The 27,014-nt window shown below is 41.2% G+C and overlaps 1 protein-coding gene and 1 pseudogene across 1 annotated transcript in view; both read left to right on the top strand.

The window, feature by feature from the left end:
• Positions 1 to 11,599, top strand: part of LOC114551280 (formimidoyltransferase-cyclodeaminase-like) — a 14,069-nt pseudogene extending 2,470 nt beyond the window's left edge.
• The window catches only part of LOC114551242 (NLR family CARD domain-containing protein 3), a 314,459-nt gene extending 288,182 nt beyond the window's left edge, over positions 1 to 26,277 (top strand). Inside the window, exons 9-13 of the mRNA XM_028572412.1 lie at positions 18,603 to 18,776; positions 24,711 to 24,884; positions 25,212 to 25,385; positions 25,900 to 25,958; positions 26,249 to 26,277. Coding sequence (XP_028428213.1) covers positions 18,603 to 18,776; positions 24,711 to 24,884; positions 25,212 to 25,385; positions 25,900 to 25,958; positions 26,249 to 26,277 — 610 coding nt within the window. The remainder of the gene's footprint in view (positions 1 to 18,602; positions 18,777 to 24,710; positions 24,885 to 25,211; positions 25,386 to 25,899; positions 25,959 to 26,248) is intronic.
• The last annotated feature ends 737 nt before the right edge of the window (positions 26,278 to 27,014 follow it).

The following is a 27,014-nucleotide window of genomic DNA, read 5'->3' as shown; positions in this document are numbered from 1 at the left end:
CTATGACTACAGATCCCATCAGTGACTACAGATCCCATCTATGACTACAGATCCCATCAGTGACTACAGATCCCATATATGACTACAGATCCCATCTATGACTACAGATCCCATCAGTGACTACAGATCCCATCTATGACTACAGATCCCATCAGTGACTACAGTTCCCATCTATGACTACAGATCCCATCTATGACTACAGATCCCATCAGGGACTACAGATCATATAGAGCTACGTTAGCATTGTGGCTAATCGTGCTGTTATTTCTCCACAGTGTATCTGTGCGGAGAAGCAGCACGGAGAGAAACCAGGAGAAATCTCCCGTCTGTCCGAGCTGGAGAGTATGAAGCTTTACCTGACAAGGTGAGACGCAGACATCCGCTGCTGCATTATGGGAAATGGAGGCCAAGAAACCAAACTGAATGTGCAGATGTTTGAAAGTCGTTTTAACATTTTGAGTTTAGTCTAACGCCTCGTGTCCACCTGCAACTTCTTCTTTTCTGGGTCAAAATTTTAAATGAAAAACTTTCATCGCTTTTTTTTCGCGATTTTTGTGGCTTTCCCAACGATGAACGTTTGTTGACTTTTTTTTTTTTTTCTGAGGCTTTTGAAGATTTGGTGGGTCTTCCCAAATTTTTTTTATGCTTTTTTGAAATTTTTGTCACTTTTTTTTTCAAAACATTTTCTCTTTTGTGACATTTTTGTTACTTTTTCAAAATCTTTTTCAAATTTTTGACATTTTTGTCACTTTTTTTCAACTTTTTTTTGTAACTTTTTGTAACTTTTTACATTTTTTTCAACTTTCTGTCACTTTTTTTTCAACATTTTTCTCACTTTTTTCAGTGTTCTTCTATCAATTGTTTTTTCTTCCAATGCTATTAAAATTGACTAAAACTCCCAAATTCAATTATAGTAGTGAACTGATCATATATGTAACTTGTGAAGAGTGTTTTTGGGACAATTTGGTTGAAAGAAACCCAGATTTCTGATAAAGAAACTTTTTGAAAATGGGTCAAAATTGAAAATGAAGTTTTTTCAACGCTTATATATAATTCATGGTCATTAAACCTAATTTAAATGACATTATACTTAATTTTTGAGTTAGAAAAAGCTGAACTGATGCATTATTTTGCCTAATAGTTAATATCAGAGGATGTTGAGTGAATAACAGACTGGTTTATGTCAAACTTTAGTCTTTAGACTGTTCGATTCAATGAAAGTGATCATTAATTGTACCTGTGATGATTGTTATATGGGTTCCTACAACGTACATAATGCTTCAAAGTTATTTTTGGGCAATTTGGTTGTTAAGAAACCCAACTTTCTGATATAAAAAACGTTGAAAACAGGGCAAATTAATCAGGAGGGTTAGAATGTGCGTCGGCAGATTTCGTGAGACGTTATTAAACATTGTTCACTTTTGACGGTATTTTTGCCGCTTTTTAGTCAATTATCAGATGTTTGTTGCTTTTTCCAACTTTTTGGGGGTCTTTTCTTCAATGTTTTTGACACTTTTTACAACCTTTTAATCACTTCTTTTGAAACTATGTTTGTCTCATTTTTTTTTTTTTTCGCTTTTTTTCCAACTTTTTTGGAACGAACGTTTTGAGCTTTTTCCGACGTTTTAATCACTTATTTTTTTTTCACTTTTTGGCGGTTTATTTCCCTGTTTTTGGGCATCTCCCTGTTCATCTCAACTCTCTGTCAGAGTTTCACAATAAAAGTCCTACAAAAACATCCAAAATGTTTATACTGTTGTCTCCGACATGTTCCCTTCTTCCTGTCCTCTAGTTGAAGCTTGCTGATTGGTCCCCTGACTTCGCCCGGCGGAGTTCGTGCCATCGTGGGGGCGCCACGGTAACGGGCGCCGAAGTTCCTGATCGCCTTCAACGTGAACGTGATCGGCACCAAGGAGCAGGCGCACCGCATCGCGCTGGACATCAGGGGAGCAGGGGCGGGAAGACACAGGTTAGCTTCTTCATCTTTTGGTCTCGGTATGTCTCGGTATGTCCCTATGTCTCTCTGTCTCTGTATGTATCTGTGTCTGTCTCTCTGTGTCCCTGTGTCTCTGTCTCTGTATGTCTCTGTGTCTGTGTCTCTGTGTCCCTGTCTCTGGGGCATCTCCAGACTGTTAGTAACCCCTGTATGTCTCTGTGTCCCTGTCTCAGCCGGGGCGTCTGCAGAAGGTGCAGGGGATGGGCTGGTACCTGGACGAGTCCAACATGGCCCAGGTGTCCACCAACATCCTGGACTACGAGCTGACCCCCCTCCACACGGTGCACCAGGAGATCTGCAGCATCGCACAGGTCAGAGGTCACCTGACCTAACCCATCACCATATGATACTGATATATAAACAGGTCAGAGGTCACCTGACCTACTCATCACCATATGATACTGATATATAAACAGGTCAGAGGTCAGACCTTATATACTGTACCTACTCTACCATCACCATATGATACTGATATATAAACAGGTCAGAGATCAGACCTTATATACTGTACCTACCCATCACCATATGATACTGATATATAAACAGGTCAGAGGTCAGACCTTATATACTGTACCTACCCATCACCATATGATACTGATATATAAACAGGTCAGAGGTCACCTGACCTAACCCATCACCATATGATACTGATATATAAACAGGTCAGAGGTCAACATATAACACTCAGTGTGCGATTTGTGGTGGAAAAAATATATATATAATTTTTGCAAAACATGCAGTAATTAAATCCCCCTTCCATCACCATGGATATAGAGCCACTCAGCCAGGCCAAAACACTTATGAACTTCAATATCCAATGGAATATAATATGCTATTTGTAGTCATTTTGGTGCCTAAACTTAGCTGTCATCGCCGCATGAAACTCACTTTTTCTGGCTGAACTCGACTACCACGGCCCCTGAAAGCACCGTCATCTGGCGGTTCCTGTAGCCAGATTGTTATGTTTTTGACAGAATAGAACCCAATTGCAGACACAACTCAGAGCCGGAGAAGGGTTAACAGATTTATTTTAGGTTCAGGGTTCCGGGTTTTACAAAAAAAGGGGATAACAAGTCCAGGTCCAGGGTTCTGAGCAGGAATAATACCGTGTGGTCCAAGTGGTGGTGTCGAGTCCGTTGAGAGGTCCAGTATGGCAAGCAGGAGTGGTGGGGGGCAGGAGTGAAGTGGAGGCAGGAGTCAGGTTCCGATATACTGTAGCACAAAAAGAACAATAAGAACAGGCCAAAAACACAAAGAGCAACTAGCAGGCGGCATCGACAGCGAGACTAACATGTGGTCTAGACTATGATCCGACGAGGAGCGGAAGATTGACCAGGTATTTGTAGCAGAGGTGATTGGTGTAGATGGGCTGCAGCTGGAACCCTGACTCCCGCACACCAGACTTCACTCCTGCAATTAAGGACAGAGAGGGGAGGGGGGAGCAGAGACAGAGAGCTGTCTAGCAGCAGCCACAGTAACCTAACACAGATGACCTATTGGTGGCTGAACATCTGCTGCTGGCCTGGAGCTCTGTTGCCAGCATCCCGTCCCTGAGCTCTGTAGCAGGCGTCTCAAGTCTGTAGCCGGTGTCCCAGTCCTCTGTAGCAGCTAAATACAACCAGCAACTGCTGCTCAGATTTTATCTTCTATGGTACTATAGACACATTACAGCGCTTTACTTAGTTTAAAATACTTCTATTTTAGGTATAATATGGTCTTTTGGTGAAGTAGCATTGATCACCTTTAGGGGGAAACATTTTGTCTCCACCGAGGATGTTTGTGGTGTTTCATGTTTAGGAGTTGAAGCTGCCGGTTGTATCATATCATATTGTATGATGTTTGTACCAGTATGGTAGTTTAGTCTAGATTTAATAACCCATAATGTCTGTGTGTTTAGGAGCTGAAGCTTCCGGTTGTGGGCTCTCAGATTGTGGGTCTGATTCCTCTGAAAGCCGTCATGGACTCGGCCGACTTCTTCATCCAGAGAGACGGGCTCTTCATCCTGGAAGAGGAGCACAAAGTCCGCCTGGTCAGACACCAGCCTCTTATATTGTATGATATATTATATATAAAACAGGTTGAACTTGAAATGCTGAAGATGTGTTTGTTTAGGTCAGGTGATCAGTAAACTGGGCCTGGACTCTCTCGGCCCGTTCAACCCCAAGGACAGAATCATAGAGTGAGTATTTAGGATGTAGCTGTGTTTGGTTTCTAAAGCGCGCTGCATGATACGCAGGTCTGTGTTTGACCACTGGGTGGAGCTCTGACACAGGTCCAGGCTTTATAGTTAAAGGAGTTATAGAAGATCAAGTAGTAAAGGTTTGCCTGTGTTACCTGTGTTACCTGTGCAGGTACATGGTGCAGTCTGGGGACGACAGCCGTCTGGTGTCTCTCTCTCTTTAGTTAAAGATAAAGAAGATAAAGTAGTAAAGGTTTACCTGTACAGGTACATGGTGCGTCTGGTGTCTCTCTCTCTGCAGTAGTTTGTTCAGAGCGTCGGCGCTCACACGGCGGCTCCCCGGCGGAGGATCGGTTTCTGTTGCCGTCACTGCTATGGTAACCAACACACCTGTATGTCTGTACGTGTGTGTGTGTGTGTGTGTGTGTGTGTGTGTGTGTGTGTGTGTGTGTGTGTGTGTGTGTGTTGCGCGCGCGCGCGTCTGTCTGTGTGTGTGTGTGTGTTTTGATAAGTAAGGCAGTACTTGATTAAATGTTACTTTACACCACTGCTGATGTTGGACATGTTAGTTTTTATTGTCAATGTTTAATTCTTGTATTTAGAATGAAAAAACAATAATTCATTTACCAGTTTATGAGGTCCATGGAGTTCAACGTGCTGCAGTAAACCCTCCTTTTATAAGATGATATAAATCTTTATTGATCCCCAGAGAACAAACTCAGGTGTTGTAGCAGCACAAAGACAGAGGGAGGTACAGCATGCATGTTTCTAGAGTTTATAATGACTCATAAAGTACTGTAACTTGATCTCCGTAGACATATTCTGATAAGGGAGATTAAAGTTCAGAGTCCATCTCCAGTTAGTTCACTTTGTCCCGTGTTGAGACGCAGATGTTCCTCCATGTTCAACTTTTGGTAAGTGAGACTTTTCAGTGTTGAGCGACTCAGCTTATCTCTGAGCTCACGTTAGTTTTCTCAAACTGTTCAATGCAGAAATTAGTGTGTTTTGTGTGAAAAGCTGCAGTCTGTGTTGCGAAGAGCTCAGCTCTGTGCTAACAGTTAGCCACCATCATAGCTGATACCGTGGGTGCTCTGGAGTTCGAGCACCCATGGAATATACTGAGCACCCACGAAGCTGATCGCGGTTACGTGTCAGTTCAACTTTTCATCTCCAATCCTATCTGCTGTCCTGAGTTGAAAGATAGCCTACTTTACAGCTTTATTATGGAGTTAATAGGCGCATATGTTCGTGTCAGCCACTGTCCATTTCCTAAGATTCTTTTTAAAGGGCATGCGCCCGTGAGCAGCCACGGAAGTATTATCAGTTAAATGTACTTAAAGTACACATGTCCCCTGTGTGCGTGGTACTATAATCTGTATACTTACTGATGCCTTCAGGTGTAAGCTGCATTTTGCTGTTTTCATATGAAGCTTAAAATATTCTTTTCATTATTGAACAATCTGCTGATTATTTTCTTGGTTAATCAATTAATTAATCTGTCTGTTGAAAGACAGGAATGTGAGAAATGGCATATTCAGTCAAAACTTCAAAGCCCCAAATTATCTCTTCCTGGTCTTTAAAAGAAGTAAAATATGCAGATGGTCACCTTTAAGAAGCTGGAACTACTAAATGTTTGAAAATGATTTAAACGACCCACTTATCAAAGAAGTTTTATTATTTATTACATTTCATCAACTCATTGGGCCTCATTCACCAATATCTTCCTAAGTTTTCCCTTAAATGTGTTCTTAAGAAAGTCACTAAGAAAAGTCTACGTCTGATTCATGACGTGTTTTTAAACAGCAGAATTGTTCGCAGGTGTGTTCTTAGGGATGATGAATCTCAATGTCTTCGTAAATGTAAAGCTCATGCCCATTTCTCCTATTTAGTATAGGTAAACACCCCGTTAATTGACTTAGAGAAATGTCAAAGACGTGGTAAAGATGGTGGAGGCTTCGACTCCAAAAGAAAGAAAAACTTTAGTTATTCTGAAGTGGAGGTACTGCTGAAAGAAGTTAGCGAAAAACGAGACATCATATTTAGTAGCGTCAGCAGTGGATACTGAGCAGCAAATAAAACCGATGCATGGAATGAGTCACTCGTGCAGAGAACGTTGTATCTGGAGAAGGGCGCAGAACCAATGAAGGAGAAAATAAATGGTTTAATCTGAAATCTGAGGCATACAAGAAAAGAAATACGCCATTGTGTGGGGTAGTCGTAGTCTGCGGAAATATGCACACTTATAAATAGGGTGATCAATCACTTATTATTGGATGGCCGGGTTCCCTGTTAACGTAATTGATGTGAATTGAAGGCAAAGCAAGTTTATTTATATAGGCCTAGCACAAAATACACAATGGCAATTCAAAGTGCTTTACAAATGAGCAGTAGTGTGTATTTATTAAAACAAACATATAATTACGTGTAAAATAATGAAAATAATTTGTTACAAAATGGAGAGAAATATAAAATTTTAAATTAGAACGGATGAAAACCGTGTAAGTACTTATTTTGTGTAAACATGTCAGCTCTCAATAGTGCGTAAGAGTGCTCTTGAGTGTGCGTAGATTCTGTTCTTACCTAAGAACAAATCGCAAATAAGAAAACATTGCGAAATGCCAGAATCTTCGTAAAAACTGCGCAAGTCGGGTTTAAGAACACATTTGTTCGAACGTTTGGTGAATGAGGCCCATTGTTATCAACTTTCATTTAAACTACAAGGTATCGGATTTCATAAAGTCTTTGAGTCTTTAAATCTCCATCTGTAGAGTAACTAGTAACTACAACTGTCAGATAAATGGACTGCAGTAAAAGTAGGAAGTAACACAATACGGAAATACTAAAAGTACAACAAACTTTAAGTAAATGTACTTTGTTTCTTTACACCACTGCTGATGTCGGACATGTTAGTTTTTATTGTCAATGTTTAATTCTTGTATTTAGGATGAAAATCAATAAATCATTTACCAGTTTATGAGGTCCATGGAGTTCCAAGTGCTGCAGTAAATCTTCCTTTTGTAAGATTAGATCAAACTTTATTGAGCTCCAGAATCAAACGCAGGTGTTGTAGCAGCACAAAGACAAAGGGAAGTACAGCGTGCATGTTTTTAGTGTTTATAATGTCTCATAAAGTGCTGTAACTTGAGCTCCGTAGACATATTTTGATAAGGGAGATTAAAGTTCAATGTCAATCTCTCCAGTTAGTTCACTTTGTCCTGTGTTGTGATGCAGATGTTTCTCCAACAGGTTGTGTCACAGTTAGTTTCCACCATCTGAAGCTCCAGCTGAAGGTTATGTAAGCCATCTGACATGTTTTTACCCTTCTGTTAGTTTAGTTTAAGAGCAAAAAGCTGCAGCCAACCCTAACCTTATAACAGGACCATAGGACATGAAGTAACTGGCTGTCGTCTGTCTTAAGGTGCTGACACACCAACCCGATTATCGGCCGTCGGACAGTCTGGCGAGGTCAGTGACTCGAGTCTGTTCGGTGTGTTCCGTGCCGTCGTCTTCATTTGGGCCGATTTGACTTGACATTGAAGTCGGACTCAATGACCAATCTGATTGGTGGAGTGCTAATCCGGAAATTATGAGTGCAACGAGCGCCTCTCAAAATCTGACGAAAATCTTTTAAACTGATCTTTGTCGATCTGAAAAGAAGACAGATTCAGCAACGGCCGATTTCTCGCTTAAGAACATAAGCTCAAATCGGCATTGGCTTCGTGTGTTCGAGGCACTTTTTGGACCAACTTGGGGAGGCAGTCCTTTTCTGCTGACGGTCGGCCGTCGGGTTGGTGTGTCAGAGCCTTTAGATGTAAAACGGCACTTCGAGACATACAGTTTATGTGTGCACTAAATGAGAGTGTATTGTCCAGTATGACACCAAGGCTCTTGACCTGGTTGGAGCAAGGGTTGGTGCTGCCATCTACAGAAAGGGTGAAAGGTTCCATCTTAGCAAGAGCTGATTTGGAGCCAACCACTAGCAGCTAAGTCTTACTGCTATTCAGCTTCAGGTAGTTTTGTGTCATCCACAAGTTTATGTCATGGAGGCAGGCAGTAATTACAGGTGGCGGAAGAGTGACAGTGGGTTTTGTAGATAAGTAAAGATGGTTGTCGTCAGCATAGCAGTTTATCTCCAAGTGGAAACTACTGCATATGGCTGCCGTGTGTATTAGGATGAATTCCATTCCTGGTAAACAGAGAGCCACGTTCCTAAAACAGATTAAAATTGTCAATGAAACCTATGTTGTGAAGGTTGCAGGCAATCTGAAGCCAGTTGTTGAGAACAAAAAATCTTCTAAAAAGGTCTTTTCCACGACCCGAAGTGTTGCGGAAGTGGGCCCGTAGTAAAACACAACTTCCCAGTGTTCTTTAAAGTATCTATAAGAATGTTAAAATCTCGCTTTTTGCATTCATTTTCATGGTAGGACATGTCATAGTGTCCACAATGGACCACGATACGTTTAATGAACGTTGGGAATGAGGGTATCAGGTCCACAAATTTCAGTGTTTCCCGCAGCACTTTCCAGTTTAGGCGGCCCGCCTTAACAACACGCTCCTGCCACCTTAACGAAGTCTTCAAAAAAAAATTTAATTTCCGCTGTGTGAGTGGCTATAATGTACAAGTCGCATCAACACAGTCACAGGAAAACAAGGTAATGGCGAGTTGTCAAGATACCACCAATCACAACGGAAAAAGCATTTGCTGCGGGTGAGTGTAACTGTCGTTTATTCACATTTAAAGGGATAAATCGCCATTTAACCGTCGCGTGCGCGTCAGAGTTTGTCAACAAATGTGTGGGCAGCTGGGGCATGCCCGGGCAGAGACGGGTTGATGGACTTACCAGAGTGTTGGCATATGGCAGGCAGAGAGCATTTCTATATGTATCTCTGTCCTGTTCTTCACATCAGTGAAGCTTTCTTCTCTTGTTTCAAAGACGTGAAGACATGACGAAGTGACTGGAACTATCCATCACCTCTCGCGAGTGGATTCTCAACGTCCCGCCTGTTGCCCGGTCTTTGAGACACGTACAGCTGTTGTCTATTTTTTTTATCACTACACGCGGTTCACAACACAGGGTTAGTTAGCGTAGTTAACACTACACACAGTGAAATGACGTGTCCAGTTTTTATTTCACGCATACTATCTGCTTAGAGTGAGTGAATAAATGGACTGATCTATTATGACAGAGCTGTTTGTTTTGGAGAAGAGTTGTCAGGCGAAGTGGAAGAGAGCATGTCACCGAGGATAATGGGAGCCATGCGAGTAAAACTATTATAGCACCTTTTTTTTAATAGTCTAATGACCTTAAAATTGCACATTTTTGAAAAGCTGGTTATTAATTAATTATAAATTATTATTGAAATGTAATTCATAGTCTCCAGTTGTTCCCTTTGTCACTCGCTCTCTTCACAGTCAGGATGGTGCTATACTCCCGATTTCAGTGGAAGTTATGGGCAGCTCCGAGTGAAACCACAGTGAACACAACAACAATTAGCAGTTAGTTAGCAGGTAGCGTTTAGCGTTAGCAGCGCCTTTATCTTTCCACCAAAACAACAATCACAATTTATCTCCGAGGCTTTAATGTTTGTGCTCCCAACGATTAAACACAGAGAAATGGTTTGAATCCATTGGTAGTGTCTGGTAGTGTGGCTGTGCATGACCAACTTTAGCAGCAGCAGCTCAGCTCAGGTCGATGTAGTGACCTAAATGCCTCTGATACTGTTGTAGTGATGTGTGGAGGAGGAGGCACAGGACAGAAAGGTGAGATTGATTGTCATAATGGAGTCTTGTCTCCATTAGAGGACAGAAAGATGACATTAGTCCTGGAGTCTTTCCAATGTTCCTGTTCTCCCAGAAAGATAATGAATAATAATAATAATAAATTGAATTCATATAGCACTTTTCACAAACTCAAAGTCGCTTTACATGGCAGTTATAGATAATAAAGACAAACAAAACAATTAAACAAAAGATTCAGGCACAGATGAAAAGGGAGGGGCGTGGACCTAGGGAAAGGCAGAAGTGAAGAGATGGGTCTTGAGGCGGGACTTGAAGATGGTGAGGGACTCAGAGGTGCGGATCTCTTGGGGAGGGAGTTCCAAAGCCTGGAACCTGCCCTGGAGATGGCTCTGTCCCCAAAACTGCGAAGATTGGACTTTTGGATGGAGAGGAGACCAGCTGAGGTGGATCTGAGGGACCGTGAGGGTTGGTATGGGGAGAGGAGGTCAGTGAGGTATGGGGGGCCAGATGGTGGAGGGCGTTGTAGGTGAGGACCAGGATTTTGTCTGTGATCCGTGGAAGATAGGAAGCCAGTGGAGTTGTTTTAGGACTGTAGTGATGTGGTGCCAGGATTTGGAGCGGGTGATGAGTCGGGCGGCTGTGTTTTGGATCAGTTGGAGTCTGGTTGATGTTGGTAGAGCTGATGCCGAGGAGAAATGAGTTGCAGTAGTCCAGTCAGGAGGAGATGAAGGCGTGAATGAGTCTTTCAGCAGCGGGGATGTGAGGGGGGTCTATTTTGGCGACGTTGCGGAGGTGAAAAGAGGTTTTAATGACTTGACGGATGTGAGGCTCAAGGGAGAGGGTGGAATCAAAGATAACGCCAAGGTTACGAGCCTGGGGAGATGGGAAGACAATGGTGCCGTCGATGGTGAGAGTGGGGTTATTGATTTTGCTGAGTGTGTATTTGTAGGCGATGAGGAGGAATTCTGTTTTGTCGCTGTTGAGTTTGAGGAAGTTGTGTTGCATCCAGGTTTTAATAACTGACAGATTAAAAATAGATGATAGATGATGAAGAGGAGGGGGCCGAGTCACGGAGCCTTGGGGAACACCTTGAGTGACTGTGGCTGTGGCAGAGGTGTGGTTATGGAGAGAGATTAAATGGGATTTGTTGGAAAGGTAGGAGTGGAGTCAGCTGAGTGCAGTACCTTCGATACCGAGGTCTTTGAGTCTGGTGAGCAGGATGTTATGGCTCATGGTATCGAAGGCTGCACTCAGGTTGAGGAGGATAAGGATGTTTAGGGAACCAGTGTCAGAAGAGGTGAGGAGGTTGTTGAGGACTTTGAAGAGAATGAATGACAGAGCAGGATAAGCAGAGAGCAGAAATCATTCAGTGAAGAGCTCCAGACTTTATTTTCTGCTTGATAGCTTCTAGTTTCTCCAGCAGCTTCTGTTTCTTGAGATTAAAAAGTGGTCTTCCTCTCTTTCTAACAGGACCCATCGGAGACCAGACCCTGCTGAACGTGAAACTGAACCTGAACCATGGAGCCACCGCTACTTTAAAAAAGAAGGAAACCTGAACTTGAGGGGTGAATAGAAATGGAGGAGAGGCTACTTGAAATGGAGGAAAGAGGATTGAAGGAGAGACTTGAATGGCAGAAGGAGAGAATAGTGATGGAAAGTGAAATAGAAATGTTAAGAAGAAGATTGAGGTGAGTTGTGGACATCCAGCAAACTGGAACAAGTCTTATTGGATGTAACTACGTCCCATCTGGGTTGTTTTGGGTCATATCAGTCTCATGCACACTGTAGTTGATGACTGAAATGATAATTTTTTTTGCAAAATAATTTCCTGTCCGGTCAAAAATTGCTATATTAGCTTTAAAGGTCAACCCTCTGCTGAAAAGAGGTAAACGGTTAATATTATAATATTACTGGTTCATGTTTTAACTTTTATGTATCCAGAGAAATTTAGAAATTCATTATGAGCATCTTTCTTCTTCACATATGTATTTATATTGACTGAAATCAGAATATTTTTTGCAAAATAATTTCCTGTCTCACTCAAAATATCTTTCTGTTTAGACAACATTTAGAAATATTATATTTAGATTATTTTATTCTGATTTCAAAAGAAAATAGTTTTCTATAAAGTAACAAATTATTGGCATTTATTTGTTAATAATTAGTTAGGCCTACAGACATATTCATGTTAATATATTCATGCATAATATTATATGCAGGGACACTCTACCTGAACATGTGACCCTCAATAAATGTTTTTTCTATCAGGACCCTTCAGAAACCAGAGTCTCCTGAGCCTGAGCCTGAACCTGAACCTGAACCCAGCTGTGTGTCCTTTAAGAGCAACTGGTCAAAGGATGATGTGATTAATTTTAAACGTGTTTCTGTCAAAAAGTAAGTCGTTATTAGCATTCAGTTGTTAATAACTAGTACAGTGCCCGTTGAAAATGTGCCTACTTGGAATGGGCCGATTGTTTGACCTGTGGTACATCTGCTTGAAGCTTTCTCCAAAACCAGATTGTACCCCAAAATGACTTACAGTAGGACCCCAAATCACTTAATATGCAACTTGACTGTATACCCTACTACTGACTTACAGTGTAGGCTTCGTCTACATCAGAGGAAGACATTTTGCTGCAACATTTACCTGACGGAAAATGTTGCAGATTCAGAATTTAATCACAAAATATCACAATTAAAGTGTGTGTGTGTGTGTGTGTGTGTGTGTGTGTGTGTGTGTGTGTGTGTGTGTGTGTGTGTGTGTGTGTGTGTGTGTGTGCGTGCGTGCGTGCGTGGAGTGAGAGAGAGAGACAAAAAAACATTTTAGTGTTGTCTTTTTCAACAACGATATTGCATATTCATATAACCAAAATCATGACAGCGATCCTGTCTCATCATTATCGTTAATCTAAGTTAACACTTCGTGTTCATTTCCATATAGGCTTAGAGGTTTGACGGTTAACGTTGAAGTATGGATTTGATTCGTGGCGTTATTTTGCCGAAGGTAATGTTATTAGTATTATAACTTGATGATACAGAAGACAAACCATTTTGTGGAATGACGCATCATCATGTGATATTTGCAACTATGTGACTCAAAAACAGTGTCTGGTAGCCTGCTTATAAGTGGCATCATGCTCTGTCTGCCACTTATTGTCTGTATCTGGTTGTGTTGTGCATGTGTAGGATTCTGAAACGTCCTTAAATTCGGGAATTGTTGTTTGTTTATTCAAAGTCAAAGACAGTCCAAAGTAGTGTAACTTTGTACATTTTTTGGGAAAAAACTTTATAATAACCATCATTAATAGATGGTACATTGATAGTTAATTAATCTTTAGTTAACTGTCAGCAAACAGTGATTTTACTGTTCACTAACAGTTAGATTATAATTAATAATATTTACAAATTATTAGTAGTGCTGTAAATTAACAGTTTATTGTTACACACTTTATATCCCTCATATACTATATTAGGTATCGGGTAATGATTCCAAAATGTTTGTAATCCTTTAAGAAAACATTTTTTTAAAACATCAATAAACATTACATAGATAGATGGACCAGATATTCCTAACACTTTGTTAAGGGTTACTAGTTGGTTTGTAAATAATCTATAAACATTATCTGGATGGCTATTGTAAAGTTGCGACTGATGTTTTTCATAGTTAGTTATTGGTTAGTAAGTGCTTGGCAAGGCAATGATAAATTGTTTGCCCTTTAATAAATTAAAGTATACAACATTTTCTATATATATATATATATATCAACAAGTTCTCACACCTATCTCGTATCTCTCGACGCTTGGTGAGGTGCCTTTGTCGTTCTTATTGACACTAAAAGTCTCCTTTAGCGCTTTAAGTACACACGCTTGGTCGGGACTATTGCCGTCCCTTTTGACGCAGTTATGTTAAGGAAAAGGTTGCGGGTGGGCGTTCGGTTCCGTGGCACGCGGGAAGAACGGGTCGGTTAAAGAAAAAAAAATGACTATAGCAAACGTGACAAGCGGGACGCAAATCCCGGTCTCCTGGGTCAAAGTCCTATGTTTGACCCATCCTCCACCCCAACCAACCTCCTTACGCGTAATTTTGCCCTTACATACTACTCTCTGAACCCCATCTAACTGCTGCTCGGTGCGTTATACAAACATGCTGAAGGACGCCTTTTTCGTCGCATCAGGCGCTGACAGCCACTGTCCAAACGTTCATATTTTACGAGTTCGGAATGAGAACGAATTGACATAATTTTTCTTGTCATTTATCATTATTTTACCAAGCACTTACTACCCAATAACTAACTATGAAAACATCAGTTGCAACTTCATAATAACCATCCAGACAATGTTTATAGACGGTTTACAAACCAACTAGTAACCCTAAACAAAGTGTTAGGAATATCTGGTCCATCTATTTATGTAATGTTTATTGATGGTTTAAAAATGGTTTCTTAAAGGTTTAGAAAAACATATTTGGAATCATTACTTGATACCTAATATAGTATATGAGGGATATAATGTGTGTAACAATAAACTGTTAATTAACAGCACTACTAATAATTAGTAAACATTATTAATTATAATTTAATTGTTCGTTAACAGTAAAGTTACTGTTTGCTGAAAGTAATTAACTATCAATTTACCATCTATTAATGATGGTTATTATAAAGTGTTACCCATTTTTGTAGGTCTGAGGTGTATGTCACATTTTAGCTGCCAAAGCTGCGCTGCTCTCTGTCTCTGGTCCGCAGTGTGAGAGGGGGAGTGGCCGGCGTCTAGAGCAGCAAAAGCCAGTGTGCTTCTTTTACCAATTATATATTTACCAATATCTTTTGCATTTCTAATCCAAACAACATCACAACTTGGCACTGCACTTACTCATGCCTGTAGCAAGATACCGGTCAAGTGTGAAATCCATCGAACTAACGGTTCAAGAGCTATGCAAATAACACCCACACAGACAGACAAACAGACAGACGTTCCTGTAATGTATAGATAGATTATGTATATAGCCTGTTGTATTATTATATTTGGTATAAGTATCAGTTCTAATCAGTAGTACTCAATGCTTCTTCCTCTTTTTCTTTATTCTCTTTACTATCTGCTGATGGTAGGTAAGAATTTTAAACTGATAAACATTAGTAATATTTGAAATATTAGAAATATAAAACAGTTGTTAAAGGATTGAATGTATTTTTCAACCAAATGTTTTCGATATGCACATTTATCTGTGTTTGTTTCAGGATTCAGCAGCAGAGACCAGAGTCTCCTGAACCTGAACACAGCTGTGTGTCCTTTAAGAGCGACCAGTCAAAGGATGATGTGATTAATTTTAAACATGTTTTTGACAAAAAGTAAGTCGTTATTACCATTCAGTTGTTAATAATTATGTACAGTATATAGCTGTTAGGTAAGAATTTAAAACTGACAAATATTACTAATTTGAAATAAAAACAGTTGTCTGTGTTAAAAGATTTTTTCGATATGCTCATTTATCTGTGTTTATTTCAGGATCCAGCAGCAGAGACCAGAATCTCCTAAACCTGAACCTGATCCTGAACCTGAACCCAGCTGTGCGTCCTTTAAGAGCGACTGGTCAAAGGATGATGTGATTAATTTTAAACAAAGACATCCATCTGACAGAAAGTAAGTTATCAGTACCATATAATGAGATTCATAGATATAGTATTTTAGAAGTATTTCACATCATTCGCATCATTTCCGGCAGACACTACATCATATTAAGTTGCTGTGAGCTGTAAAATCACCTCTTCTTATTATTTGGTAATTAGGTCTTTACTAGTGACAGCTTAGATGAAAGGGAGAGGGGGGGAATGACATGCAAGAAAGTGTTGCAGGTCAGAATCAAACACATGACCTCCGCGTCGAGAACTGAGCTTCTATATATGGATGGCTCTACCACTAGGCCACCCAGGCACTCATATATTCATCATTTGAAACACCCAGCAGAACGTGACCAGGCAAAGAGAGCAGTTTTCCTCACTCAGACCAGTCTGCTGCTTCAGGAGTCCTTTGGGCCAACCATGTTGTAGCCCTTGTTTACTTCTTAGGTCTTTCTGTTGATTCACAGTGGGGTCAGCAGTACGACCAACACTTCAATGTCTAGGGTAACCGTCTATTTCAATGTTGTAATCAACAATTTAAGTCACAGGAGCTTTACCTTGTGTTTGTCTCTGTGTGGACAGACATGATGTGAGCTAATTCTTCCTGATTCCTCCACAGAGTGGACCAGAAGAGCTCAGAGGTTCCCATTGGTCAGTCTACCCAGCAGCATCAAACACACCTGGACTCCATCTTTATGGTCTGTACATGTACAGTACAACAACTACGTTTACATCTATTCTGTTCACAATCATCTCCATGCTGCACATTTTAGACCAGTGGGTTGTCAGGCTGTCCAACATGGATCGGATGTTTGCTTCCATGATTTCAGTTTGATTGTGTCATTCATATAATCTTCTGTTCCAGCTGCTGGAGGAGAACATCGTCATTTTTGTGAAGAACGAGCTGAAGAAGATCCAGATGCTTATGAGTCCAGATTACCCAGAATGCTCAGAGAGTCAGAGGGAGGATGAGGATGAAGAGCAGAGGAGGAGCAGAGAGGCATTTCTAAAGATCACACTGCACTTCCTGAGGAGAATGAAGCAGGATGAGCTGGCTGAACGTCTGCAGAGCAGTAAGAGGATTTCTCTAAAGATTTAACTTGCTGGATAAATTGGATGTTTACTAATGTCTCCAGAGATGGACCAAAATATGTTCCTGTTTTCTTTACAAAATTACTTAATGAGATTTTTTGTTTTGTATTCATTCAGGAAGTCCTGGTGGAGTTTGTAAACGTAAACTGAAATTACACCTCAACAAGAAGTTCCAGTGTGTGCTTGAGGGGATTGCTAAAGCAGGAAACCCAACCCTTCTGAATCAGATGTTCACAGAGATCTACATCACAAAGGGAGGGACTGCAGAGGTCAATGATGAACATGAGGTCAGACAGATTGAAACAGCATCCAGAAAACCAGACATACCAGAAACAACAATCCGACATGAAGACATCTTTAAAATCCCACCTGGAAGAGATAAATCAATCAGAACAGTGCTGACAAGGGAGTGGCTGGCATCGGGAAAACAGTCTTAACACAGAAGTTCACTCTGGACTGGGCTGAAGACAAAGCCAACCAGGACATCCAGTTCATATTTCCTTTCCCCTTCAGAGAGCTGAATTTGCTGAAAGAGAAAAAGTACAGCTTGCTGGAACTTGTTGATTACTTCTTTAGTGAAATCAAAGAAGCAGGAATCTGCAGGTTTGAAGAGGTTGTGTTCATCTTTGATGGTCTGGATGAGTGTCGACTTCCTCTGGACTTCCTCAACACTGAGATCCTGACTGATGTTACAGAGTCCACCTCAGTGGGTGCCCTGCTGACAAACCTCATCAGGGGGAATCTGCTTCCCTCTGCTCGCCTCTGGATAACCACACGACCTGCAGCAGCCAATCAGATCCCTCCTGAGTGTGTTGACATGGTGACAGAGGTCAGAGGGTTCACTGATGCACAGAAGGAGGAGTACTTCAGGAAGAGATTCAGAGATGAGGATCAGACCAGCAGAATCATCTCCCACATCAAGACATCACAAAGCCTCCATAGCATGTGCCACATCCCAGTCTTCTGCTGGATCACTGCTACAGTTCTGGAGGACATGTTGAAGACCAGAGGAGAAGGAGAAATGCCCAAGACCCTGACTGAGATGTACATCCACTTCCTGGTGGTTCAGTCCAAAGTGAAGAACATAAAGTATGATGGAGGAGCTGAGACAGATTCACCCTGGAGTCCAGAGAGCAGGAAGATGATGGAGTCTCTGGGAAAACTGGCTTTTGAGCAGCTACAGAAAGGCAACCTGATCTTCTATGAATCAGACCTGACAGAGTGTGGTATCGATATCACAGCAGCCTCAGTGTGCTCAGGAGTGTTCACACAGATCTTTAAAGAGAGAGAGGACTGTACCAGGACAAGGTGTTCTGCTTCGTCCATCTGAGTGTTCAAGAGTTTATGGCTGCTCTTCATGTCCATCTGACATTCATCAACTCTGGAGTCAACCTGCTGTCAGGAAAACAAACAACATCAACACATTTCTACCAGAGCGCTGTGGACAAGGCCTTACAGAGTCCAAATGGACACCTGGACTTGTTCCTCCGCCTCCTCCTGGGTCTTTCACTGCAGACCAATCACACTCTCCTACGAGGCCTGCTGACACAGACAGGAAGTAGCTCAGAGACAAACGAGAAAACAGTCAAGTATATCAAGAAGAAGATCAGGGAGAATCTGTCTGCAGAGAGAAGCATTAATCTCTTCCACTGTCTGAATGAACTGAATGATCGTTCTCTAGTGGAGGAGATTCAACAGTACCTGAGTTCAGGACGTCTCTCCACAGATAAACTGTCTCCTTCTCAGTGGTCAGCTCTGGTCTTCATCTTACTGTCATCAGAAGAAAGATCTGGACGTGTTTGACCTGAAGAAATACTCTGCTTCAGAGGAGGCTCTTCTGAGGCTGCTGCCAGTGGTCAAAGCCTCCAACAAAGCACTGTGCATGCACAAACAACTATCCAGATTAAATGCACTTTTTCTATATTCAGAAAAAAAACTTGTTTTCAATGGTGTTCTTGTGTTTTGCTGATTCCTCTCCAGACTGAGTGGCTGTAACCTGTCAGAGAGAAGCTGTGAAGCTCTGTCCTCAGTTTTCAGCTCCAAGTCCTCTAGTCTGAGAGAGCTGGACCTGAGTAACAACAACCTGCAGGATTCAGGAGGGAAGCTGATCTGTGTTGGACTGAAGAGTCAACACTGCACACTAGAGACTGTCAGGTTGGTGGTCAGTGGTTCCATGAGCTGTTATTTTCTTCATATTTTAATTATTGGAAGGACATTTTATTGAATCCCTTCAGGATAAATAGCTGTAACCTGTCAGAAAGACGCTGCAAAGCTCTGACCTTAGTTGCCAGTCCTCTAGTCTGAGAGAGCTGGATCTGAATAGCAACACAAGTTAAATATGCAGTGTCTTTAGTCCTTTTATGATCCTGTATTATGTTTTTTTGGACTCAGGAGGTTGTCACCAGGATAGGTTTTTGCTTTTACAAAACAGAAACGTGACTTACAGTGCTTTATTGTCCAGTAAGTATTTTTCCATCAAAGAGATGGAGCCCAAGGGTCCAAGTACCGGGGCATTTCATCGTGTAAAGAGAAATAATTTACCGTAATTTACAGAATATGTGACTGTTACACTATTTGAAAACATTACAGCTTCAGAATTCGTAAACCAATTATATGTTTTCAAACTATGGCTTATTCCGAAGTATTTTAACAATAAAGTAATATATAAGAAGTTGTGTTCAAAAGATCCTGTATTATTTAATGATGGTCGCATATGACATGCTTAATATTCAATGGGTTTACAACACTGGTTGACACATAGAAAACGATTCATAGAAACGACTCTCTGTATGTAACACAGTATACTTGCGACATACACCTAGTGGGTTGCATTCTTCAGTTACCTTATGGGCATCATCAGGTGGTACACAACCTTCACTGAGTGTTTCGGCCCTCAATCACAACACCCTCCAGTTGGTGGGCTGGCAGTGATGGCCAGGTCACTGCCTATCTGCTCCTGGCCCACATCCACCCTCATCTCCGAGGGCCAGGCATTTTTAAGGAGATTGGTCTTTGATGACTTGATTGAAAAAAGGCCATGCTCCCTCCTTGACGAAGGTGATCGCCCTCTTCAAGCCCGTACAGGCAGGCCTCTTCCTGTCTCTCTCCCGCTCCAGTATGTCAGCAAGGGACAGTAACACCTTGTCATGATGCCACCCATACCGCCCTTGGGTGAGAGCTGTTTTACACCCTGACAGTAAATCTGCCAGTGTTCTCTTTTGACCACAAAGGTTGTAGTTAGGATCTACCCTCAGCCCCCATACATGTAAGTGGGCTGGCGAAGGAACGGTGTCATAGAAAGATTGCAGGAATAAGAAAAGGGCTCCAGCCACCAATTCAATTCAATTCAATTTTACAACACCACAGCTCTTGCCAGGAGATCTTGCGCTTGGGAAGGTCCCATTTGGTCCATGCGCCCTTGTTCCACTACCCTTGCCATCTGCCTTTCCTCCTCACAGGTCCGCACCTCTCCGTCCGGACGAGGGGCTTCCAAGGATGTCTTGCAGCTTGAGAGCACTCACCGCCTGCTCTACAGCTGTGCTGGCTGCCCTTTGTGCCGGGACCTAGTTGTGACCTACTTGCTTCACACGGTTGTCTTTGGAGTCTCTGAGGCTAAGTAGGACTCTACACTTTGCCACTTAAAACTCCTCTACAACAGAGGAAAGGGGAAGTTGCAGTTGCCCTGACCGAATGTAGAGGCCCACTGAGGAAAAGCTTGGAGGAATCCCCAACCACCTTTGCAGGTGCTTGTTGGTCTTCCTCTCAATGCCCTCAACAGCCATCATAGGGAACTCCTAAATAGTGAAGAGCCAAAGAAGCATGGGCAGGAGACCATGCTGGTACAGCCAGGTGTGGTGATGGCACAATGGATATGATACGTGCCTTTGGTGTGGGAGACCCGATTTCGATTGCCACTGCGATACATCAACCAATGTGTCCCTGAGCCACTTAACCCCTAATTGCTCCATAGGCGTGCAACCTCTGACATATACTGTATATAGGAATTGTAAGTCGCTTTGGATAAAAGTGTCAGCTAAATGACATGCAATGTAATAATGTAATGTCTTGAATTTACCAGCGAGTTTGGACTTTGCAGTCTTCTTTAGCCATTCCTCGCTCTGCTTCACCATGTTATTGATGTTGGACCAATCTGAGATTGACGCGTCAAACCACTTTCCCAAACATTTTACTGGGTTCTCTTCAATTGATGGAATGGCCTCACCCTGGACATGAAGACTGAACATCCCCGTGGGCTTGCCTTTCCTGATCACCAGACTCCTGGACTTACTGGCCTTGAAAGACATCCTTGCCCATGCGGTTACGGTGCCAAGGGTTTCCAAAACCCATTTTACTTGGACATGTGTACCAGTTGTTATTGTGATGTCGTCCATGAATGCACGGAGCACTGGCTGGAGGATGCCTGACTCTAGCGTGGGGTCACGGGTTACTCCTGCTGCTGTTGTTATCAGGATGTTCTTTTAGAAACTGCATTCGCCTCTTCTCTTTCTTCTTCCTTTGTTGCCGAGACGTTCTGGCCTCCGGAGTTTAAACATCTTATCCATACATTCTTGTTAGGTCCTTTTATACCCTCTTTTTCAGCAGGTGGGCTGATTTTGAACTGCTTGTTATGGATCTTTATTTCGCCTCTTAAGCGACAAATCTCGCTTTCCCTCCTGTTGTGTTGCCCAGGTGGTTGACACATAGAATACGACTCATAGAAACAACTCTCTGTATGTAACAAAGTATATAAAGATGTAGAGATCATACTATATATATATATATATATATATATATATACAAATATATATTCATACATACACACATATATACAGGAATATATAGACATATACAGTATATATATATATATATATATATATATATATATATATATATATATATATATATATATATACTGTATATGTCTATATATTCCTGTATATATGTGTGTATGTATGAATATATTTTGTATATAATGTGTGTGTATGTGTGTGTGTGTTTTTAACTCTGAGTTCAATCTGTGAGCTAAAATTTAACTGATAATACTTTAGTCCAGATTCGACCTATGTAATTTTCACATTTTAATCATACTGATATTTATCTTCTTGTTCATTATTGTCTCTCCAGACTGAGTGGCTGTAAGCTGTCAAAGAAAAGCTGTGAAGCTCTGTCCTCAGTTCTCAGCTCCCAGTCCTCTAGTCTGAGAGAGCTGGACCTGAGTAACAACAAACTGAAGGATTCAGGAGGGAAGCTGATCTCTGTTGGACTGAAGAGTCCACACTGCACACTGGAAACTCTCAAGTTGGTTATCAGCTGTCCCATGAGCTGTTATTTTCTTCATATATTAATTATTGGATGGACCTTGTATTGAATCCTTTTAGGCTAAATAGCTGTAACCTGTCAGAAAGAAGCTGCAAAGCTATGTCCTTTATTGCCAGTCCTCTAGTCTGAGAGAGCTGGATTTGAGTAGCAACAAAGTTAAATATTCAGTCTCTTTTGTCCTTTTATGATCCTGTATTAAATGTGGCAGCCCTGTTGTAATGAAGGTTTTATTGGACTCAGGGGGTTGTCACCAGGATAGGGTTTTGGTTTACAACACAGAAATGTGAATTGGATATACAAAGCGCAGGCTTATTACAGTAAGTATTTTTCCGTCAAAGAGATTGAGCCCAAGAGTCCCTGGTACCAGGGGCAGTTCACAGTGTAAAGAAAAATAGCTTTTCATTACCATCATTTACAGAATATATGACTGTTATATTACTTGAAAACATTAGATCTTTAGAATTTGTAAACTAAGTATATGTTTTCAAACTATGGCTCATTCTAAAGTATTTTAACAATAGAGTAATATGTAAGAAGTTGTGTTCAAAAGATCCTGTATTATTTAATGATGGTCCCATATGACATGCTTGGTATTAAATGGGTTTACAACACCAGTTGACACATAGGCTACGACTCATAGCTACAACAACTCCATATGTAACACAGTATATAAAGATATAGAGATCATAGACTGTGTATAAATATGTAGAGATCATACTATATATTATATATATATATATGATTTATTTTACTCTGACTTCAATCTGTGAGCTAAAGTGCTAACTGAGATCTTTGTTTTTTCTGATAATACTTTAGTCCAGAGAAATTTCCACATTTTAATAATACTGATATTCATCTTCTTGTTCATTATTGTCTCTCCAGGCTGAGTGTCTGTAAGCTGTCAGATAAAAGCTGTGAAGCTCTGTCCTCAGTTCTCAGCTCCAAGACCTCTAGTCTGAGAGAGCTGGACCTGAGTAACAACAACCTGAAAGATCCAGCGAAGCAGCTGTCGGCTGGACTTCAGAGTCCACACTGTAAACTGGAGACTCTCCGGTCAGATCAAGTTAATATAATAAAGTTGCATATGATGTAGATGTAGAGATCATATACCTTCTATCAAGATGGAGAGATCATAGACCATATATGAAGATGTAGATATCATAGACTGTATATGAAGATATAGATTATAGACTATACAAAGATGTAGAGATCATAGACTGTATATGAAGATGTAGAGATCATAGACTGTATATGTCTATATATTTTAATAATACTGATATTTATCTTCTTCTTCATTATTGTCTCTCCAGGCTGAGTGCCTGTAACCTGTCAGAGAAAAGTTGTAAAGTTCTATCCTCAGTTCTCAGCTCCCAGTCCTCTAGTCTGAGAGAGGTGGACTTGAGTAACAACAACTTGCAGGATTCAGGAGGGAAGCTGCTGTTGGCTGGACTTCAGAGTCCACACTGTAAACTGAAGACTCTCAGGTCAGATCAGGTTACATATTATGTTAAAATGATTTCACATATTTTTCTGGGTTGTTTGCATTTCTTTAAACCAATCACAATGGTCTTGGGCGGCGCTGAGCTCTGGGCACAGTGACGACGGCTCTGCTAAATAGTCTCAGAAAGGAACTTTTCACCTTGCAAAAGAAAACGCAATATACAATATTAAATGAAGTTAACTGTTGACACAATACAGCAACGTGAGCTATTTAAATTAGCTGATACATGGTTAAACCTCATTAACTCTTACCAGTGTATCTCCGTGTGTACTTTGTCTACAGCAATCCCACCAATCAGTCCCAAAATGTCCCAGTTAAATAAATAAATATCTCATTTTGTTGGCTGTGCTTACACTTTTAAGGCTCCACTTTGCACTGGCGGAATGGACACTATTGGCTTTTGAGATCCTAACCATGTCATCATCCTTCATTGCATTGACAGTATGTTCTCTGAAGCCACAATTTCTCCATCACAGCCAGCATGGCAGAGGCTGCCTCATTGAATGTAGAAATAGCCATACTGGCTGCAGCCTCAACCCTGCTTTTCCCCACAAAGACTGTTTTTGACCATTTTCGACGCACTTCTTTCGACATTCTGAACTACGGCGGAAATGTCAGAGTGCGTCACGTGACGATTCTAAGCGAATCACGTTGTCAGAAATTGGCATCAGCCAATGAGATTGCGCATTTAGAGTTACACTCCCCCTTTTACTTTCACGATTGGTTGCTGATAAAAAGGAAATGACCATATTTGAATCCAACAGCATTTCACAGGAGAGAGAGCTTTCCAACGGTATATGTGATGACAGGGTGCAGATAGCGGTCGCGGAGCGGGATGATTTAGAACGCCAACTTTTGTTGAATTTAGAAATCTACCGACGCAAACAGACAAAGTGTAGTAAAATAAAGACCTAAATGTGTATTTTTGACTTTATTTCACCACAATTCTGAAAGAATACATGTTATTGAAGACAAATAGCCCAAAATCTCAAAATTGACCAGTGAAAAAAAAACTTTGTGGATTTTAAAAAGATCTGAAAAGAGATTATACATCACCAGATTTAGTGACAACTAAATTTCCAGTTTATATTTTAGTTATACTGAAAAACATATCCTTGTTTGACTCTGTGTGAAAATGTTTGTTTTTTTTAACTGCAAATCAGATCCTTTTTCCTTTTGATAATACTTTTAGTCCAGACTCGACCTATAATATGTTTACATTTTAATAATACTGATATGTATCTTCTTGTTGATTACCATCTCTTCAGGCTAAATGTCTGTAATCTGTCAGAGAGAAGCTGTGAAGTTCTGTCCTCAGTTCTTAGCTCCCATTCCTCTAGTCTGAGAGAGCTGGACCTGAGTAACAACAACCTGAAGGATTCAGGAGGGAAGCTGCTGTCGACTGGACTTCAGAGTCCACACTGTAAACTGGAGAATCTCAGGTCAGAATTCATCAACCTGTTCAACTAAATCCTGATTTACATTAATGGATAAACTCGTAATGTGCCTAAGATTGTCTCTGCTTGTATGATTTCAAACAGTGTTTATTTAGTTTCAATCTCTTTCCATTAACATGTTTTATGTTGTTTTTTCTTACTCTGTTGCTGATACTTGAAATATAGAATCAGAGAGCTACTAGTGATTTTGTCAGATTGTTGATGGACTGTTAGTGGGTGTTTGATTTTGAGTAGAAAGAATCAGTGAGAATGTTAATGTAACCCCACAGTATCCTCCGATCGTGTGACATATGTTGTTCTGTGTGTTTGCAGTCTGTCAGGCTGTCTGATCTCAGAGGAAGGCTGTTCGTCTCTGGTCTCAGCTCTGAGCACCAATCCCTCCCATCTGAGAGAGCTGGACCTGAGCTACAATAATCCAGGAGACTCAGGACTGAAGCTACTGTCAGTGGGATTGGAGGATACACTCTGGAGACTGAAAACGCTCAGGTATGAACACTGGATGAACATAAAAAGGAGGTATTTGTGTAGAAGGTCTCCAAGGAGAACAGCAACTAAAATGATAATTCCCTTATCATATTGCCAACTTAGGGTTACCCCCAACCCTATTAATGCAAACTTAGATCATTCTTCATTAAGGGGAGACACCCCAGGATAAACCATAATTTTGAGATTTTGGTTAATTTTCCTTCCAAACATGTCTTCTTTCAGACTATTGGGAAAAAACATCCAAAATGCATTAACATATTAATTGTACACTGTCTATTTACACCTGTAACTTTCTCCTAAATTCACCAAAAGTTAGCATTAGGGTTGGTAGATGAATCTGACGACTATGAAGAGAAACATAAGAGAAATGGTGCAGTGTCTTTAGATATACACCCTCCACCGCCCATCTAGACGAACGCTGCAACTCCTCACTCCCTAAATATAAGCTTTATCAAAGAGAAGAGTTTTAAGTTTACTCTTAAATGTGGTGACGGTGTCTGCCTCCTGAACCCAGACTGGGAGCTGGTTCCAGCCTGGCTCCTATTCTACTTTTAGAGACTCTAGGAACCACAAGTAACTCTGTATCCTGGGAGTGCAGTGTTTTAGTGGGACAATAGGGTATTCTAATAGCCCAGTCTGTCCTGAAAAAAATTATGTTTGTAGATTGACTGCGGACAACAGGGTTGATGTTTTACAAGATTGTTTAATCCCTACAGAGAAAGGTCCATGTACATTAAAACTGAACCTTGAACCTACTGACCTCAGGACAGAACTTTTGAGATGTATTTCTTCAGCTTTCCGACTGTTGCTTCATCAGTGTATAATAATGTGTGAGAATGATGTAATGCCCCCACTCCTTTCAGTGTGGAGCCTGCTGGCGTCAAATGGTTGACACCAGGTCTGAGGAAGTGTAAGTCTGTTTTATATTTCATTCATCAAACTGTGACATCACTCATTCAAACATTTGATGTCATCATCAGAGTGCTGATTGGTTAATAACTGCAGCTGTGTTGTGTCTCCTTCTCTCCGTCAGATTCCTGTGAACTCACACTGGACACAAACACAGTGGACAGAAACCTCAAACTGTCTGACAACAACAGGAAGGTGAAACATGTGGAGGAGTATCAGCCATATCCTGATCATCCAGAGAGGTTTGACTCCAGGTGTCCTCAGCTGCTGTGTAGAGATGGTCTGACTGGTCGCCATTACTGGGAGGTTGAGAGGAGAGGAAAGGTTCATATATCAGTGAGTTACAGAGGAATCAGCAGGAGAGGAGACAATGAAGACTGTTTGTTTGGATGCAATGATCAGTCCTGGAGTCTGGACTGCTCTGATGGTCGTTACTCTGTTTGTCACAATAACAGAGAAACAGTCCTCCCTGTCTCCTCCTCTGTCTCTGATAGAGTAGCAGTGTATGTGGACTATCCTGCTGGCTCTCTGTCCTTCTACAGAGTCTCCTCTGACTCACTGATCCACCTCTACACCTTCAACACCACATTCACTGAACCTCTTTATCCTGGGTTTGGGTTTGGGTATAAGTCATATGGTTGCTCAGTGTCTCTGTGTCCTGTGTAGGACGGAGAGTCACTTGTTACTGGGTTAAAATGTGGTGTTAACTTATGCTGAACA

This window comes from Perca flavescens, chromosome 24, assembly GCF_004354835.1.
Source record: "Perca flavescens isolate YP-PL-M2 chromosome 24, PFLA_1.0, whole genome shotgun sequence".
In the NCBI taxonomy this organism is placed as follows: domain Eukaryota; kingdom Metazoa; phylum Chordata; class Actinopteri; order Perciformes; family Percidae; genus Perca; species Perca flavescens.
Note: the sequence above shows the minus strand (reverse complement) of the source record. Positions and strands in the feature narration are given on the sequence as shown.